This window comes from Topomyia yanbarensis, chromosome 1 (assembly GCF_030247195.1).
Source record: "Topomyia yanbarensis strain Yona2022 chromosome 1, ASM3024719v1, whole genome shotgun sequence".
In the NCBI taxonomy this organism is placed as follows: Eukaryota; Metazoa; Arthropoda; class Insecta; order Diptera; family Culicidae; genus Topomyia; species Topomyia yanbarensis.
Window position 1 is genome coordinate 7,982,531 of NC_080670.1, and position 16,107 is coordinate 7,998,637.

The following is a 16,107-nucleotide window of genomic DNA, read 5'->3' on the forward strand; positions in this document are numbered from 1 at the left end:
TCAATTGGTTTGACCGGTTTGACAAAACACGGTATATAGGTGCTAAACTGGTGGGTGCTCTGCATGGGTGAGGGACACGGACGGAGCGGTGCACCTTGCGATAGTCCTGGTCTAGTCTTCCTCTTCTGTATCTGCTGCATGCATACTCTTGTTGTTAAATTGTGCTGTACTTGCAAAGGTGGGAAAGAGAAAGGATTGCTCGGGCTGTTTGATGCGTGAGAAAGAAGCTGGAGAGTTTGAGGATATCTGGAGAAGGTTTGGAATGGGACGAAAATGGATAAGCAAGTATCAGTCACACGCGTAAGTAGGAGATGAGGAAGGAAATAGAAAAACTGGTATATTTTTCTACAAACATTCTAATTTATATATACAAAAATCAAATAAATACACTATATACGCGGCGATTTCTTACCTCATGTAAGGAAGCGAAAGTCTTATTGTAACGTTATAAGTAAGACGGGTTGATGGAACGATGACCTCCGAACATTTCTGGCGCTGTAAACGAAATGGGTCATTGGAAAGTCAATTGAGCTAACACCCACCTATATCCTTGAACCAAATTATTTGCATGGATATGTTTAAATACATGCAAACATTTTTTTTTCTGTAAATCACTACCAGCTAGTGGGAGTTAGGATGGTTAACACACACACACCTCCGCTGAATGCCCAAATATTATGTCAAATTTACTTCGACAATCGGTCAATAATTCGAGATGTGAACAGATGCATTTACAATGCTAACATCTCATTTAAAGTTTTTAATATTTTTCAGTCGGTTCAACTTGCGAATCCAATTCGGTAGTTGGACAGAGGCTATGGCTCAGCCAGCGAATCACGACTGTACTTTGACCGATTTTGTTCGTTTAGAGAGTAAACGCACAATAAATGATTTAAAATGATAAATAACAGATCCAGCCAAACATTCGAAAAGATGTAAAATGTAAACAAACAATTTTCATGTTTTCCATTGAAAAATATCTTAACAAAAACGTACATAACGCAACAATTGAATATGACGAATTTTTATAACGACTTTATCACAAATGATAAAAGGACCTTATTGATTTTTATAACCTAGGCCTAACTGATTTTAAAAGGGCCTAATTGTTTGTGAAAGGCTTATGAAAGCAGTGCAACACCTATTCGATCAATTAATCGAAATTCAACTGCTCCAACTTTTCCATAATTTACATACAGGGCCAATCTAATTTTACAATGTTCAATGGGGCCAATCTGACCATAAAATTAAATTTAACGTAATTCTTCTAACATTCGCTGTAATAGCAAACCTGAAATGTATTTTCTTGTGTGGGTTATACAAGTAGAAGCAATATGAGCAATGAAACGAAATAAAGTAGCATCAATTTTCAAAATACGATTGTAATGAACTTGACTAAACTAAAATTTGTTAGATTGACTGTTCCCTTTGTTAAAAACCAACAAAATCTTTGTTTGATTTCAACTAAATTTGAGTTGTTCTTTCCTTTGGTTAATGTTAAAGATTTTTTTTTATTCTTTAAACTTGTTTGTTAGATTAAACTCATTGATTTTGTTGTTTCAAACAAAATATTCATTGAAACTATTGAAAAGCCAACAAATGAATTTGTTGGTAATTTCATACAACAGTATTGATTAAATCAAGTCTGAATCTTGTTTGTCACTATATCAAACGGGAAAATTGTTAATAAAAACCAAAATTATTTTGTCTATTTTTCCCGATTTTTTTTATTCATTTCGTTTAATTGATAGGCACAAATGCGTTATTTTTGCCGATTATTTCTGCGTGAATAAACAAAACAGCAAAATTTCAAAATAACTGGCAGCCCTAACAGAGGATGAAATATTTCACAAAACGTCAGAAACATCATCGCTGCTCCTCCCTCGCCCGGTATGTTCTTCTTTCTTTATCCATACCCGCCTGTTGATGTGTAAGTGTCAAAGTTATGAAAAATTTTATTAGGTTTTCCACTGCACTAACTCGAATGCTGTAGTATTATTTACCTAATTTACCTAATTCCACCGCTGCAAAACTATATAATTTGTATAAAATTACGATCGTTTAGAGCTGTTAAAACAAGGAAGTGACTACGGATCCGTGCTGATCTGCAGTGGGACCGATTTTCGATCGATCTCCCTGGCAAACAATGATGACCAACCTAAACTCGCATTGCATCAATCTCATCATCAGCAGTAGATGTTCGTCAGCTAATTAACTCGTTTGGCTGTGTGTCCCCGTTCTTTTTTCGTTAATTTGTTTGTCTTTTCGACTTATGAGTAGCCAGTGCCGTAGAGGAAATTGCTCGATATGAACAGTAGTAGCAGCAGTGACGCCGGTTCGTCCTTCTGGAAGAATAATTCCGCTCGAATCCCGGGGCGACCAACCATGGCTACCAGAATGGTGCCCGGAGGGGGAGTTCGCAGTGGTCCGGGAGCGTTGGCTTCATCCGCCGGCAGCAGCTCTTTTCAGGATTATCAGGAATCGGTGAGCGATGCATGGGATCTAGGGGATGATGAATTCTGTATCATTTCCAACGTTGTGGACACGCCCCGAATATCAAGGAAAGTGTCCCAATCGGCGGCAATGAATGTCATAAAGACCCATCGAAGTGGAAGCGATAGGGTAAGAGGGGGCGATGGAATCGGACATAGAACTACACTGGCGGATGTACGGAATTCCGATGGTGGTGTGGTTGGTAGCACGGTGACGGTGGTGGAAAACTTTGATGGACTGCACATAAATCGGAACGATCATACGAATTGCGATGGGAGTTTGGTGAAACAGCAGCATAATCATGACGGAATCAGCCATATCAATGATCATCGGTGAATTATTAATTAAATTTATCAACATTTTTTTATAATCACTATTTCTATTGCAGTCTCCGGCAACGCTTTCATGCTTATCCCGGCCGTCCGCAGTTGCTAAAACTATCATCCAATGTTGCGTCCAAGGATGTGGAATGCGAATCGAAATACGAAAAATTCACTAACATTCTGGACGCACCGCTGCTGAATCTGATCGCACTCAAGGAGTTAAGTTGGTCCGGGATTCCGCGAAAAATGCGAGCTGTTACGTGGCGGTTACTGTCCGGATATCTGCCAACAAGCCTGGAACGAAGAAACACTGTTCTAGAGCGGAAGAGGGTAGACTATCAGAAACTGATTCAACAGTACTTCCATGTCGACAACCGGGACGAAACCCAGCAGGATACGTACCGACAGATCCACATCGATGTTCCGCGAATGAATCCACACGTGTCACTTTTTCAGCAGCATTTGGTTCAGGAAATGTTTGAAAGAATTCTTTTTATCTGGGCCATTCGACATCCGGCCTCCGGATACGTCCAGGGTATTAACGATCTCGTCACACCCTTTTTTATAGTCTTCCTCCAGGAGTCTGTGGGAGCCGGTGGGTTTAGCTGAAATTTGGCGATGTTTGTTTCAGCTATTGATTGTTTTTTTGCTTTGTAGACAAGGATCTGGAACAGTGCCTACTGGGGGATCTTTCGCAGGAGCAAAGAGATATCATAGAAGCGGATGCTTTCTGGTGTCTTTCCAAATTTCTAGATTGCATTCAGGATAATTACATATTCGCCCAGTTAGGGATTCAGGAGAAAGTTAACCAATTGAAGGAACTGATTCAGCGGATCGATGGTAGACCTACCCGCTTCTTATGATGTTCAGGAACGCAATTTATTAGCACTAACGACGTATCTTTTCAGGCACTCTTCACCGTCACCTACAGTCACATGGAGTGGACTATCTGCAGTTTTCCTTCCGCTGGATGAACAATTTGCTAACGCGTGAACTGCCACTGTATTGTACGATTCGGCTGTGGGACACCTATCTGGCCGAGTCGGATGGTTTCGCCGTGTTTCAACTCTATGTGTGTGCCGCGTTTCTGCTGCATTGGCGCGAGCAGCTCTTGCAGGAAAAGGATTTTCAGGTGGGTGAGCTGTCGCAAAGGATGTAGTCAGCCTTCCTTTCGGGGGAGTAATGTGCACACCCGTGCTAACTGAGGGGTGTAATAAAAATGAAAGAAAACGTTGGTTATCCTGTTAATATCTTGAAAAAAAACGACGATCCTAAGCTAATTATTAACCGGACAACTATTTTCTCGTTCTGCAGGGTCTGATGCTGCTGTTGCAGAATTTGCCTACCCACAGCTGGATGGACTCGCACATCGGTGTGCTGGTAGCGGAAGCGTTCCGTCTCAAATTCACCTATGCTGACACGCCAAAGCATCTGGAGGGCAAAAGTTGACAACATCACAGCGAGCGCAACTACAACTACTGTAAAAACTATCTCTATAAGTTTATCTAAATTATGCGAACGACGGCATGGTTGAGATCGTCTCTCGGTTGGTTCGTTGAATAGTTAAGATTTTAGGTTGCCTCTATGCGAGACATGTGCGTGGCGAATTAACGCAAAGCCTGTAGTTTCAAAAACACATTTTAGACCAACCAATTTAGACCATTACATTTTTTGAATAGTTTTGGGCCAAGCAGGAAATTTGAACAGAATAACATACGTGTTTTGTATATATAATTTCTTCCATGGGAAGCAAAAAAAGAGAGTAGAAACGAAATGCAGCAGATGGAGGGAAAATAGATTTTTTTGTTTCGCCACCTGCGGCTATCAACCAACAAAGAATTAAGCAAGTTATCGAAGTTTACCACGAAAAGTATAGGAGTCGATTTGTATTTCTAAAAAAATACAACGGTGCGGCAATGCAGTTTTTAAGATTTACATAGAAGAATATTCGCATGAAATAAATCAGGAATATAAATCGAAAACATTTTGAAATTCAAGCATAATGATACCGTTTATATGGATAATTACATTTACTGATTTAAACATATGATTAAAACCATAAAACATAAGAAATCAATAAACAATATACAAAAAAAAATATAGATGTGATTATCACTCGGCAAGAAAACTTTGCCCCCTGTTCGCTTTCTAAAATTTATTGAAATATCTGTTTCAAAACTTTCAAACAATGGAGCAGCAGAATTCGACATGAACTAAATTGTGAAAAAACGTAACTATCACATAGCGTCCACTCAAGTCACCTGCCAGTCAGTTCGAGGTTACTACAACAAGCTAGTAGCAATCGGCATCGTTAACGTTGATCGCGTAATACGAAAAAAGTACATCGTCCAGCAGTGAGGAAAAACTTTCGGTCGCTTGCATCCACTGCTGCCGACTGCTAATCAAAGCGTGGAAATCAATCTGCTGTACTCTGTCTAGGAAATCGTCAGCCGTCACTTGAGCATATTTTTTGAATAAATCATAGTGCACCTTACTCGACTCACAGCTGCAGGAGTTTGCCTGCGATGTTTCGCCGGCCACCTTCAGGTTGTTTTTGTAGCTGATTGAGAGTAAATTGACATCGTCCAAATTGACGATCGAGTCGATAATTTCCTCGGAATTGATCAAACAGGGCACATTCCCACTGCTGTAATCGGCATCGTTCCGCTGGGTGTTGTTTAGCAAAGCATTCGTTTTGACGTGTACGGAATAGTTGGTATCCAGCACCGATACCAGTGGACGAATGCTGTTTTCTCCCGTTGCCGGATCAACCACTTTTCTATACTCGTCCAAAAAGTTGTACTTGTTCAGGTAGCCCATCAATCGTTGAATGATCTCCACCGCGTTCTTCACTACTTCCAAATCACAATCCTCCTGCAAACATGCCAACAGCACTCCTAAGCACCCTCTCAACGATAGCTCATTCAGCACCTTCCTCAAACGTAGCAGTATCTCTTTGTTGGTTAGCGTGATGATCTTTTTATGCTCCTTTGAGAAGGTCACCGACGGAAAGGTACCATCGATCATGCCTTGATGCTGGAACTGGCGACACATGACCACCCGCCAGAACTGGAGTGCATTGATTTGAACCTCCCAGTATAGGTCGTTGACGGTCGAAAAGGCCAACACCGAGAACACACTGTCCAGACAATGGGGGAGAATCTTGTGGTTGGAGTAGATCTCCCGTACGGTGTTGACCGCTTCGCGGCGCACGATACCCTCGCTTTCGGTGTCGAAAGTTATGATGAGGTGATTCTGCAAACAGAAAATTCAGGTCAGGCATTTTACGATGTGTAGCTCTGTAGTAAAATTAAAATCTTTTCATTGCAATCTTAGCCGTACAATTTTATCGAAAAGCTATTTGAAGTAGGTCGCTTCAATAGAAGTTGCTAAAGGATCTTACCACTTCCTCTTGCAATTGATATCTTTCAAACTAAAACTAGAAGGAATTTTCCTTCCTGTCGCCAGGTGATGTGACTGTGAGAATTGGGTCCAATTACTCGGATGGTATTTTCCCCATGTTATTCGAAGATTGTTTGTTTTCCTAATATGACTGATGCATCCCTGATGGACAAACGGTTCCCCGACCCTGCATTGGCGCGTCCAAAGCTAGAAGAGGAGATCAGAGTATGGATCAGCGGAACAAGAGCTGAGATGGTCTTCCACTTTCCCTAAGTTGCTCTATTTTCTCGGCACAAGCTGCGGTCACCAGTCTTTCGAAAGCATTCCGAACAACGCAACATTATACTCACCGCTGTTCTGTACCGTTCACATTTAGTTGTAAATTTTTGTTCATTTTCGCGTTATGTGCGTGCAGATACCTAGGTGTAGAAAGTTTTGTTGAACATTTGTGTACACGTAACAAAGGGATTAGGTAGGTTACCGCTCTCCTTTTGCTGGGAAATGGATGCTGATTATGCCGCGCATCGGCAATGACAGCTGAACGATTTGTTTTGGTCGTGAGGATGGCAGCCATCGAGTAATAAGACAGAAAGTGACGAACCACGGCGTATAACAGACGTCCGTAAACAGTGTTTCAGTTTCCCACCACTAGACAGCGAGTTAGGTGCGGGCGTGCGACGGCAAGTAATCCCGTCGAAAAGTGTCAGCCGTGATTCGGCTACTCCAGTGATGTGATATTGGGTCGCCGAAACGGAAAGCTAAACGTAAAGGAGCTACTCGCTTCCCCGGCTAAACACAAAGGACCACGTGATACCACGCCGTCCTCACTGTGGATCCACAGTTAATCGCAAAGGAGGGCGAAGCAAGTAGGACAACGGATCCACCTGAGGTAGTTTAATGCGGTATCTACCTGGGCCATTCACGGGGAGTGAGTGGACTCGGCGATTAGTCGTCCTGTCGCTAGGAAGATTCCAACAAGAGCCTTGCTCGCCTCCCTAGCTAATCGAAAAGGACTACTGCGACGTTGGAGTCCCGGCCGATCGGAAAAAAAACCTTCGCCTTCCCGCCATCGTTAGAAGCAGCTGATTTGTTCCGCCGGTAGAGTTCAGCGCAGAGGAGAGAGGAAATAAAAATCGGTAAATTTAGATTTATTTGTTTTGTTTTCCCTTTGGTGTTTACAGATACGAAAATACGAAATTCTTGTAGAGGCATCTACGCCGCCCTCATAGGAAGGGTCCCGAGAAGGGTCCGCCTGGCAATCAGAACCCGAGTAGTGGGTAATCCGCTACTTACACACTGCATTAATCGGTGTCGGACACATTCGTCCTAGAAACGAAAACGTCACCCTTACATTCAATGTATAGGGTACTTGCAACCCGCTGACTTCGATCTGCTGGACGCTTGACCACTACATAGGAACGAAAAGCTGAACAGGACTTTCGAGCTGATGGCCATACGACTCGCAAGTGCGTACAGAACAATATCGTCGGAGGCTATATCTACATCACTTTGGCGAAGGATGTGGATTGGGGAATGCTACCAGCGGAGGCATATACGAAATACAAGGAGACTGGTCAGAGCGGACTCGTTGGCTAAGTGGCAGCAAGAGAAAGGAAGGTAGACCCACCGGCTCATCCCAAATGTGCCTGCTTGGGTATATAGGAAGCATGGAGAGGTGAACTTCCATTTGACGCAGTTTTTATCCGGGCACGGATGCTTCCGGAAGTACCTGCATCGGTTTGGACATGCTTCGTCGCCCCTTTACCTGGAATGCGTAAGCGTGCACGAGAAACCGGAACATGTGGTCTTCGAATGCCCTAGATTGAAAGAAGTTCGAAGGGGTATGGCTGGTATGACAGATGATATCGTTGGGAATAGACCGAGTAGTTCGCAAACAAGATTTTAGTGAAGTTGGGAGCTGAATGGCTCATTGGGGAAGTGGGGCGAAATGGAACGAGAGGGGGAACAAAGTGCTTAAAGGAGTTGCAGTGCTAAATGAAACCGGACAGGGAGCCAAAGGGCTCAACTAGTAATGGTGCTAAACACAACACAACCAAAAAAAAACTTACCATCAAGTTCAACTTCGACAGTGAGTGCTCCCACAGCAAACGAATTCGCACCATCAACGAAAGACAGCGCAGCGCCGATGCCCGCACGTACGGTTCTGTATCGTTTTTGGCGGCCGCCTCAACCACCGGAATTATATCGCAATCCAGAATCAATTTCTGAAAAGATGGGAATTCTGCAACGAAAGACAACAGTTAGTACAAAATGGTCCTGTTTTTTTTTCTAGAAATGACTAAAAAATTACTGATTTCCGAAATTTCCACTATTGAGGCCAAAAGCTCCAGCGCAGAGTCGCGCACTTCCCAGTTTCCATCGTGCAACCGTTTATAGATGACTCGACCGACAAACTCCAGTCCTGACCCGTTGAGATTATCCATTAGCAGAGCCAAATTTGGTGCCAGAAAGTACTCGATCGAAAGCTGGGTCAGTTTTAGGGCAAGAACAACGTGCTTTGAGGAAGAAAAAGAATTATAATTATAAACCCTCCGACAAAACAGAAGAGCCAAGAACCTACCCTCGGTGGCAAGTTTGGATTGCCTAACAGGTTGAGCATAAAGTTAACTACCGTCGTCGATTCGATACACTCATTCCATGTGAACTTGTAGTTCTGAATTAACGTGTGCAGCCCGGTGATGATTGCCGCCAACAAGTTCGGCTTGGCAAGAACTTGATCCGTGTTGCAAACGTTACTCTGATTTTCGAGGTAGCACATGTCCGGCAGAAACTCCTTCAGTACATAAACAAACGCCTGGAAAGCAATGATGGCTCGTTGTCTTGGGAGGCTTTGAATAGAAGCTATGCCCTGGATCGATTTAATAGCCAATTGAGTTGCATTGTTGGCATGGTTCGCTTCAACGACATCCCGGCAGGCGTATAACAAACGGACTGTGTACTCACAGGAAATGTCGTATAGCGTACTGATGAACTTTTCGATGTAATCCGGAGGATCACTACTAACAACACTTTTTATTTCGTAAACCGCCGGAAAGAGTTGAATCAGCAGGATTTGATCACCAAATTTTATGCTCTGATGTTTGAGAACTACTTCTTCTGGGGCACGGTCACCTAAAAGGCGCCATGCTTGGTGATGCATTTGAGCCATTAAAAGTAAATTTTCAATATTTCCACGACGGATTGAAAAGTTTAAAAAGTTCAAAAAGTTTATTGTGTACTTTTCGAAAGGTAAATGGATTGCCACAGTATCCTCTGGAGGAATGTCCATGCAACGAAGGCGTGTACAATTGGCCAATATGAGTACCTCATAGATTGTAGCTAGAAACGTATGGTCCTGAATTGAGTCCGCGTACACCCATAGATTTCGCTCAAAGTGAAACGTAATCAACATGAAGTAAGCTGCTCGTGTTTGCTTAGCACTATCAAGCATCTTCCGAAACAAAGTACACAACAAGCTCAGCATAGATGATAAAATGCGCTGAGCGTTTTCGTCATTTACCAAAACCGCGTTCTCTTGCACTGGACTTTTCCAAACTCCGTCCAGCAGGGGAGAAAGTATACTTCGAACAATTGTCAAAACTAAATCGTAATCTCCAATCGACCCAAACCGCTCTAAAACCTCATACAAAAATAGCGAAGTTTCTTTCATTATGTACACAGTCTGTGATTGACCATTGTAGTAATCCAAACAGATCTTCCACGACCCGGATCGCTTGATCCAGTCCAAACCAGATGCGTGAAGCGAGACTGCCTTCAGCACCATCACGTGGCCCAGCCTAACCGAAGGATGTTGCAGCCTGGCATCTCGCCGAATACATTCCTGCAATCGGTCCAGCATACTTCTACTTTGCATTTCTACAAAGAAACACTCATTGTCTATGGTCATTGCCAAGATTCGCAGCGTGAATGCAGCAATGTCCGCCGACGGTACCGCCTCACCCTCCCACTGGCTCAATGCTTCATTCAGCCAACGGGACACTTCGGGAGATCGCAGAAGTTTCCGATGTTCTGCCAAGAAAAAAATTGTTTAGTATATCACCTATACAAGTAACGTTATACCGTACCACAATCATATTTCCCCGCGAGGTGAGAAAGCATCATCTCCAAGTAGACATCATTGTTGATCTTAAAATTTCGGTTCAACAGCGCAGCCAGGACCTTATGGAATTTATCCCGACAGTCTTCCTCATCGTGTACGGGTTTCAAGGGCACGCCATAGTTCAAATGATTGCTACTTTTTGGGTTGCTGGACACTGGCGTTTCGAAACACGACATTATGAAACTATTGACCACCTCTTTTACTCTACGTTCATTTTCTGCTACCCGCACTGAAAATGCTCTGGATTTCACTTTGTTTTTATTGGGTAAATATTTAATAACGAGAAGGCACTTCAAACTTGGATGCTGAAATCCAAGAACACCAAAGAATCTTGTAAGGACAAGAACCGAAACTGAAACTGTGGCGAAATTGCTCTTGACAGACTATTTATTATTGTTGTGCACATGGTTGCAATAGTGTGAGTAACGATTAGCTAGGTTTTGGGATGTGTGCGTTTATAGGTAGACATTTCGAGCATAGACTTGTATTAGAATGGGGGTGCAACATTTTACGATGTAATATGGGTGTGCAACAAAAGAAAATTACTGTGACAAAATAATGATACAACAATAATTTGGTTGCTCGAGTATTCTTGTAATATTTTAACCCTGGGTTTTCCAGATATACGAAAATGATGGACGCCACTCTTATTCTTGCGAAGAATGTACGAAACCCCATTTGATTTAAAGCAATCTCCTTTTAAGCTAATGAAGAATAGTATTCAAAACAAAAGTTTTATTTTTAAACTTATGCTTTGGTTGTTTTTCGCTAAGAGCGGAGCACTCTTACTTTTACCAATATTTTTTTTCTGTGTGTATCATTCGTCTCGCATAGTTCCAAATTCTGCCACAAATATTTTAAACGGACTGGCTGCATTTGACGTTAAGTTTTTTCGTATACGAGAATTATAAGGGCCCCATACACGAGGCGTTAGTAATGTCATTACTGAGCAGTAATGTCACTTTTAATGAACGTGTAAGGCGAGTAATGATGGAATTCCCATACAATTCCAGTAATGACACTACTTAGTAATGACACTTTTATTGCGCGTGTAAGGGCCCCTATACGGGCAGCGCAAGATAATACAAATAAAGCATCCCTAATTCGAAACAAAGCCTGAATTTCATGCTACATTATATCATTTCATCACTGAATTAGACCACAACTCTATACCTGATGCAACACAGCCGCTGCCATAAAATATAGCTGCACTCGCTGTCAATCTGTTTTCTGCTTTGCGTCCGTATTCCGTGTCAACGCTTTTTCCTTCGCATTCACGCATTTGATGGTAGTCGGTCGACGGGTTCGAATCGAGTCGTCGTCATCGTCCGCGTTTTCGTCGCTTTTTCTTCCCTTACTGCAAGTTACCCAAAGGAAAGAAAAGTTTCAACCCGACAGAGTTTAATTGTTTTAGTAACCTTTTTGAGCGAATTAAGTAAAATTTGCACCTCGGGAAGTGTAGATTGCGGGCGTCGCGATGTAGCGGTGAAGTTGCTAGTGCAAAAAAAAACGGGAAGAAATTTTTGCATGAAAGATTTTTTCTGTTCAATGTGTGTTGGATGTGAGTGTGTGTGTGCGTTCCTGTGCCTACTTTGGCGTTTTAGAAGGCGAGAAGGAATCGAGTTTTTTGTGGAAGCGTAAAGTGAAAATACAAAAAAGCGAGGAAAATGTCAACATCAGAAAGGTGCGTTTCGTTATGAGAAACTGATGTGCGTTGGTTTTACACTAAAAAATGCATTTCTGGTTGAAAAGTAGCAGCGCAATGCGGTGAAAATTGTGGCTGCGACTGAAAATTATAAGAATCATTTTACTTTCCTAGTTGACTGCCAGCAGCTGCAGTAGTGTGGTTCGTGCTGCTGTCAAAATCGATACCGATTTTTTCGTCGAGTTTTCCTTGCGCGGCGCAATCCTGTCTTGCCAACTCTGCTGTTTTCTGTTCCACCCGGCCGGTGACTTGTTCCCTGTTTTCACCCGTACCATCGCAGGAAGTGAACAAATGGGGGAAACAATCGGAATACAAACATGAACGGTTTGGATGATGACAAAAATGTGTGGCGAACATAGGAAAAACGAAACCCATCGTCATCTGTTGTCTAATTTGCTTTCGGGATGGAAGCATGCGGAGATGCACAAGATGAGCATAAAATCACGTCGTTTTATTTTGGGTGTGACACTGCGTTTCGTTATGCTCTATACCCAGTAAGATTCTTCGGAATCCATGCTGCACAGGAAAGGGATACTAGCCTGAGTTAAATGACTGGAATAAATTGTCAGTTATTGGCTACATTTACTCTAAAGTTCACCAAATTCCAAATTAATGGAGTTAAACCAACATGTATTTTAAAGTTGTGTTCATATTATAAGTGATACCTTAAGCAAAGGAAATTTGCAAAAGAGGTGCACCCTTGCGGATAGTTTTCTTTCCTTATTTAGTTGGCTGGAACCAACAGGAATGTGATAAAATCGCCCCAATGTACGGAAAGTGAATGTGTGTGTTCTTCTATTTTCTCTTACATTTTTTGCACCGATGGATTCATCTGGCGTCCGGCAACGCAGAGTGGAATGGGTGGAAATAATCGAGCCTCGCACCAAGGAGCATATGTATGCTAATTTGACGACGGGGGAGTGCGTCTGGGATCCGCCCGAGGTAAGGATCTTTTTCTTTTATTCCTACTTTCCAGATGAGTTTTATGATGCCTCGTGTGCCTTCTTCAGGTTCTGTTGCTGGCATGTGTGAAACTAGGTTTAATTGCTCCTAAGACCTCTTCTTGTAAGGCGAGAAAGTTTATGGGAGGCTTGAGCCTTTTTATGTTATTCAACGACTTTTTTCCAGTGGTTCAGGTCATGCATTATGCATTTAATTTCTTCTTCGAGTAATCGTAAAAATCTTGTCATAAAAATAGGACAGTATCAAAAACGGTACCATTTCTTCAGCGTTGAAATTTGTTGGGTAAACAAATTGAAAACTTAAATTAAATTCGCCTTTCTCCCTGCTTACACTGAGTAATTACGAGAATAACTTGAGACTGTGTGTTGTGTAGGCGTTATCATTACCAACATTTCATGGAATACACGAGATAATGAATTATTTTCCTGTGCTACGAACGCAAAATCGAGCTGCAAGCGATCGCAATGATTTAAATGCATTGCTACAGCAACAGCTTCTGGTTTCAGGCAAACAAGTAACAACAACGGCAACTTGATAGAGTTATAGTCTGGCTGTTATTATATTGCCCGCTAAACCGGCGGTATAAACACACACGCACACTCGGATTATGTCGGGAGCTGCGGGTCTGGTTTGTGCTTATTGAGATTAATGAGGTCGTGATGAAAAAGAGTTCCAACTTGTCGGCTGCAGTTCTACCGATTATGCTATCGAAATTAGGTGGAGTACTATTCTGACTCATTCGTGTCGGAAGTGTGTTTTAGGGTTTTTAGATAAAATAAATAGTGCAATTCCAAGCGAAATAGCTAAACGAAATAGTTTTTTTTAGTCCGACAATAATATTGAATCGGTTCAACAACTTATTTATGAAAAGGCTAATGTAATAAAAAGGTAAAACAAATATCGCCTAACTGGTATCATTTCCTTAACCTGATATGAAGCTTACGCTAACAGGTTGTCGTTGCAAATAAACATACATACAATATCAAAAAAAAAAAAAAAATTTCAATCCATTTTGATATGAAACCAATTAGTTTTTAATCACCCCTCTTAGATTTCTAAGCCATATTACGAGCTTGTGCTCATATTATTCGTAAAAGTCAACTATAATCGTACTATCCTATATTGCATATCAAACATATTGCTTAAATTACAGAAAGAACAGAACAAATTCATTCAATGTCCCTTGCCAGCGGTTTGCACCAAATTTACCTCGATAATGCCGACAACCTTATATCAAGAAGATTGATAGCTCTGTCCAGAATCTGGAGACGGTAACAGGAACACCTCCTCTGGGTAAAGGTTGAATTTTGTGTAGTGTAAACGCACACATATTTACTTTTACATACCTTTGTACAAGAAGAGCTGTAACCTCTGTTCTTTCTCATTTCTGTGTAAAATATATCAGTCTGTCATTTTGCATACCTGTAGGGGCAACTGATATCTGCTCCATCAGCTCCATCACATTAATTTACAAAGTTGTAGACAGTTCCTATTTCTTTCTGTTATACAAAAGGTAAAATATAAGCCTTGAATAATTGAAGCACAGCTTCTCTCAACCAAAGTTTACTATAGAGACTGCATCCATTTAGCTCTCGACGAACACGTGTGGATTACGATTTTTGTTATCGCAAATAAAAACCTGAGAGCTGCAAAAAAAGAATAACGTTCGGTTGGCTATTTTCAAAACATCTTCGCTAACTCGACGGCAACGTTCAGTTGTCGGTATAAAGGCAGAACAAACAACAACTAATTAACCGATCGGCGTTTGTTTGGATGGAAACTCCCTGTAGATAACCGTAGAGGAAACATCTTGAATTGAACGGAAACGGACAGTGGGCAGGTGTTCCCATTTTGGACATACCAACTAGAAACTGGTTAATGGTATGCTCTCAACAGGATGATATCTCAACAGATTCAAAGGAAACGGGGATTGTACGATCGAATGTATACTAGAAAGCTTTCATAATGTCATACGTAAAACTGTAATGACCGAAATATATCTCTGGATCGGTAGAGGCATCATATACCATACCGAATAAGGGAAAACATTTCTCCTTCTATTACCGTTCCATGCTTGGCATTGTGTGCATTTTGTTTTTCAACACCGTTGAAAACAGTATGAAGGCGTTGGAAAGAAAATTTATTAATTTTGCATCACTCGTGCGGTGCGCCGATTTGACTACCAGAGGGTTGTTCAATATGTAATATAATAAAATTTGCCCCATTTGAGTTTTTTTTCCTTTCAAAATGGTATGAGTCGCTACAAGTTGCATAAATAACCCACATCCTTTGAAATAAGCTTCCACTAAAGATTTCATTATTTTCACTTTCACATAAACTGCCGTGGCTGACTAATCCCCAAAAAATTTCGGAGTGCAGAGTGCTGTTCATCGTCTCTTTCGACATGACACTGATTTCCCAAAATGACTCGTTGCCTTATTCTTTCATGCCATAACGAGGGAAGTAATATCAATAATCGTTACGATAAAAATCACGACAACCGCCAGCGCCAAAGCTACTCCAGCAATCGGACAGTGAATCACTATGGTTTGTTTTTTTAAACCGTGCGATTTGATTGCTTTTTCTGTTTCGGTCTTGTTCGGTTTTGTTTTTGGCACTTTTTACTCATTGTAAAAGGTGAATGTAATTTTTTATCAGTGGTAGTTTGTTACTATAAACACTAGTAATAGAAAATTTGTGAATTCAAATTTGCATACTCCCTAAGAATCCGAATTCCATCCACAAGTTTCAAGTACACATGACACTTCAACCATCAACCACATTGGTGGTCCCAACCAATGATCGGTAAGCAACACGTCTATATTTATAATAGAACTACTGTACGAGTGTATCGATCAGACGGCACTGCGACCGGAGGAAGTCGTGCTTCCGATCTGGGACCACCGCCTCCTCCGCAGTTTTGTGCGACGTACGCAGTCGGGAGTATTATGATGGGTACATAATAGCGTCGAATGATTCCCCCTCGTTCGCCGGCACGGCTGGTTGTATCGGTCGGTGCTAGAGTGTGTATAGAATTCGTGTACGCCCCCCCAACTCCCGCCTGTCGTCCTTCACGAAAATAATAATCGAAACCATTGGAA

General features: G+C 41.8%; 4 protein-coding genes across 5 annotated transcripts in view; 3 read left to right on the forward strand and 1 right to left on the reverse strand.

Moving 5' to 3' along the window:
• LOC131693460 (CCR4-NOT transcription complex subunit 6-like) overlaps positions 1–851 on the forward strand; it is a 173,792-nt gene extending 172,941 nt beyond the window's left edge. The window contains exon 8 of the mRNA XM_058981282.1: positions 775–851. Within this exon, the coding sequence (XP_058837265.1) occupies positions 775–851 (77 nt within the window). The remainder of the gene's footprint in view (positions 1–774) is intronic.
• Positions 852–1,922: 1,071 nt separating this feature from the next.
• On the forward strand, positions 1,923–4,862 carry LOC131676777 (TBC1 domain family member 22B). The gene is made up of 5 exons (XM_058956081.1): positions 1,923–2,825; positions 2,882–3,411; positions 3,474–3,656; positions 3,725–3,948; positions 4,131–4,862. The coding sequence occupies exons 1-5, from the start codon at positions 2,308–2,310 to the stop codon at positions 4,263–4,265; spliced, it is 1,590 nt and encodes a 529-aa protein (XP_058812064.1). The 5' UTR covers positions 1,923–2,307; the 3' UTR covers positions 4,266–4,862.
• Positions 4,863–4,956: 94 nt separating this feature from the next.
• LOC131676779 (uncharacterized) lies at positions 4,957–10,744 on the reverse strand. Its single transcript, XM_058956082.1, has 5 exons — positions 10,304–10,744; positions 8,800–10,247; positions 8,530–8,734; positions 8,288–8,460; positions 4,957–6,071 (listed from the first exon to the last, which is right to left on the reverse strand). Exons 1-5 carry the CDS (start codon positions 10,512–10,514, stop codon positions 5,109–5,111), a joined length of 3,000 nt encoding a protein of 999 aa, XP_058812065.1. The 5' UTR covers positions 10,515–10,744; the 3' UTR covers positions 4,957–5,108.
• An 864-nt stretch (positions 10,745–11,608) lies between these two features.
• LOC131676780 (uncharacterized) overlaps positions 11,609–16,107 on the forward strand; it is a 40,729-nt gene continuing 36,230 nt past the window's right edge. For both annotated transcript variants that reach the window (XM_058956083.1, XM_058956084.1), the window contains exons 1-2: positions 11,609–12,022; positions 12,895–12,985. In XM_058956083.1, the coding sequence (XP_058812066.1) occupies positions 12,006–12,022; positions 12,895–12,985 (108 nt within the window). In that variant the 5' untranslated portion in view covers positions 11,609–12,005. The remainder of the gene's footprint in view (positions 12,023–12,894; positions 12,986–16,107) is intronic.